This window comes from Eimeria acervulina, genomic scaffold (genome assembly GCF_000499425.1).
Source record: "Eimeria acervulina Houghton genomic scaffold, Eah_scaff74, whole genome shotgun sequence".
Taxonomy (NCBI): domain Eukaryota; phylum Apicomplexa; class Conoidasida; order Eucoccidiorida; family Eimeriidae; genus Eimeria; species Eimeria acervulina.
The window spans coordinates 75,948-78,955 of record NW_013549625.1 but is presented as its reverse complement, the minus strand read 5'-3'; the positions used below and the strand labels follow the sequence as shown (position 1 = coordinate 78,955).

Sequence of the window (3,008 nt, the reverse complement as noted above, 5' to 3'; positions counted from 1 at the left end):
AAAATCTGCTGCTATATGAAGCAGGTTGGGGTCCCTAAGGCTTCAGTGTTACGGCTCCTCTGTCGATGCTGCTGCTGCTGCAGATCCAGAGAAGGTTTTAGGGTTTAGGGTTTAGGGTTTAGGGTTTTAGGGTTTATGGTTCACATGTAAGGGTTTAGGGCCCACATGTACGTGTTCACTTGCCAGGGTTTAGAGTTTAGGCTTTATGCTTTATGGCGTAGGGTTTAGGGTTTATTGTTTAGGGTTCAGCGCTAGGGACTAGGGTTTAGGGTTTAGTGTTTAGGGGATAGGATTTAGGGCTTGTGGTTTAGGGTTAGAGTTTAGGGTTTATATTCATCATATGCTTGGGGCTTTACCTTTTTCTTTATTCCTTCTTCTTTCTTGTTTCTAAGAGCCTAACATCAATAAAATGTACACGGCAGACAGAGCAGAAGATGCAATTCTTCTTGAGGAGCAGCAGAGCTGCATGCAGTGCAGCGACAGCAGCAGCAGTAGCAGCAGCAGCAAAAGCATCAAACCGCACATGCGCAGCGGCGGCGACAGCCGCAGCCGCAGCCGCAGCAACAGCAACAGCAACAGCAGCAGCAACAGCAGCAGCAGGCCTGCTAGCGACAAGCGTGGGGGCCCCCGGCCCTCCGAGTCCCCTGCTGCTGCTGTTTGTTTAAAGAAAAAGAAGAAGCAAAAAGAGTTTAATTGGGGGCAGCAGCAGCAGCAGCGCGTGCTGCTGAAGATAGCATACAATGGGGAAGCCTACGCGGTGCGTCAATTTTAAAAAATTACTTTTCCCTTTTATACTGACGGTGCATGCGGCAGCTAAACCTCTATATCATAAGCAGCAGCAGCAGCAGCAACCTATGCAGCGGTAGCAGCAGCAGCAGCAGCAACCTCTGCAGCGGTAGCAGCAGCAGCAGGAGCAGCAGCAGCAAGATCTGCAGCAATAGAAACAGCAATAACCGCCGCATCAGATGCACACGTAGCAGCAACGACAACAATAACTGGAGAGGTATCTGCAACAACAACATCTTCAACAGCAGCAGCAGCAGCAGCAGCAGCAGCACCGGCAGCAGCAGCAGCAGCAGCTGATGGTTTGTTTGTGCTGCAGGGTTTAGCAGCACAATCGGAGTCATCAGGAATTGCAACAGTTGAGGGGGAAATATTTAAAGCTCTAGAAAGAGCCTGTCTCATACAAGGAAGGAATACCTGGTCAGCCTAGGGTTTAGGGTTTAGGGTTTAGGGTTTTTTGCTGCTTTAGGCACCCTCGTCCTTTGGCGAGACTACAGTTTAGTGCTTGGCGTTTAGGGTTTAGGGTTTAGGGTCTAGGGTTTAGGGTTTATTATTTTTAGCTGCTGCAGGCGCACGGGTGTTTTGGAGGTTTTGTTTGCCTGCATGCGTTGCTGGGGGCTGTTACTGCTGCTGCTGTTGTTGCTGCTGCTGTTGCTGCTGCTGCTGCAGCAACTTTTCTCGGTGTGGACGGACAGACAAGGGAGTGCATGCAGCAGGAAATTACATTTCTTTAGATTTGCGGGTCTTGTGCGTCACCCTGCATCTATTGTTGAAACCCTCAGCAAACCCTAAACGCAAACCCTAGCCAAGACGCAGCTCAGGGCCTAGGGTTTAGGGTTTAGGGTTTAGGTGAGGTTTGTTGTTGTTCTGTGCGTTTTCTGTTCGTAGAAAAACAACACCAGAGGAAAAAGACGGTCGGTCGGTAGCTGCATGCAACCAGCTGGTGCTGCTTCTGCATGCAGCAACAGTTAATGCATGCACTTTGCAGCAGCCGCTGCTCGCTGCTTGTTGTGCAGCAGTAGCAGCAGCTGCTGCTGCAGCAGATGGTGGGGAGGGAAGGGTTTGCTGCTGCGGTTGCGCCGGTGTTGTTTTTCTTGTGATTTTTGTGTTTTGTTTGTTTGGCTGCTCTTCCTCCTGCTGAGATAGTGAATGTGCTTATTTAAACCTCTTCTGCTGCTGCTACTGCTGCTGCTGCCGCTGCTGCTGCTGCTTCAGGTTGTTGTCAGTCCTATGTTTCTCTCCTGAATAAACTGCTGCCTCCAGATATCCGCGTATTGGCAGCCACTCCCGTCCCACCCACCTTTGATGCTCGGTGGGTTAAGGGTTTAGTCTTTAGGGTTTAGGGTTTAGGGTTCAGGGTCAGTCTAGGGTTTAGGTTTAAGTATGTAGGGTTTGGGGCTTAGGGTCTAGGGTCCAGGGTTTGGGGCTGGAGTTTTACGATTTCGCGTTCAGTGTCTAGCGTTCAGCGTTTAGGGTTTAGGGTTTAGGGTTTAGGGTTTAGGCAGCGCCAGAGGTGCGAACATCCCAAAGCCGTAGATGAGGGCCCCCAAACCTTTTTCTTCAAATCTGCACGAAGCAATATCTCCCTGTGGGGCCTCTCCTTGGCTGAGCGGGAAAAAGCGACGGTCCTGGAGCCCTTCAGGTGTCTGTGTAAATGTGCATGCATGCATGCATGGGAGTATGTTAGTTGTTTGTTTATGTGTATTTGTGTGTATTTAGGTTTGACTGTTTATATCGGGTGTATAAATACTTTTTTAATGTGAAGGGGCTGGACTTGCAAAAGATGCAATTAGCTGCTCGTCGCTTTGTAAGAAGAGGCATTTAAATAAGTCTTTCTTTCTTTCTTTTCTTGTCTTGCCTTTGTTTAGTTTGTTGGGAACGGCAAATAAATCCTTTTAGGGCCGTACACCAGACAGAGACTGAGAAGAAGAAATGCTGCATCTTTTCTCTTCTTTGTTTTCTATTTCAATGGTTATAATACACTACTTTTATGTTGTTTTGCAAACAAAAGCAAAAACATTTACAAAGGCAATCGGTGGCCTCTCATTCCTGTCGTCTTTGTATTAGCATATCTATATGTGCATGTATACTGTCTACATACATACATATGTATGTATGTAATACATACATATATGTATATGTATATATACATATATAAACATATATGCATATATATATATATACATATGTAAACATATATGTATATATATATATATATATATATA

General features: G+C 46.8%; 1 protein-coding gene across 1 annotated transcript in view; it reads left to right on the top strand.

Moving 5' to 3' along the window:
- Positions 1 to 409: 409 nt before the first annotated feature.
- EAH_00013160 (tRNA pseudouridine synthase , related) overlaps positions 410 to 3,008 on the top strand; it is a gene marked incomplete at both ends in the record, with an annotated part of 4,407 nt that continues 1,808 nt past the window's right edge. Inside the window, 3 exons of the mRNA XM_013394547.1 lie at positions 410 to 757; positions 2,289 to 2,425; positions 2,503 to 2,590. Of these exons, the coding sequence (XP_013250001.1) occupies positions 410 to 757; positions 2,289 to 2,425; positions 2,503 to 2,590 (573 nt within the window). The remainder of the gene's footprint in view (positions 758 to 2,288; positions 2,426 to 2,502; positions 2,591 to 3,008) is intronic.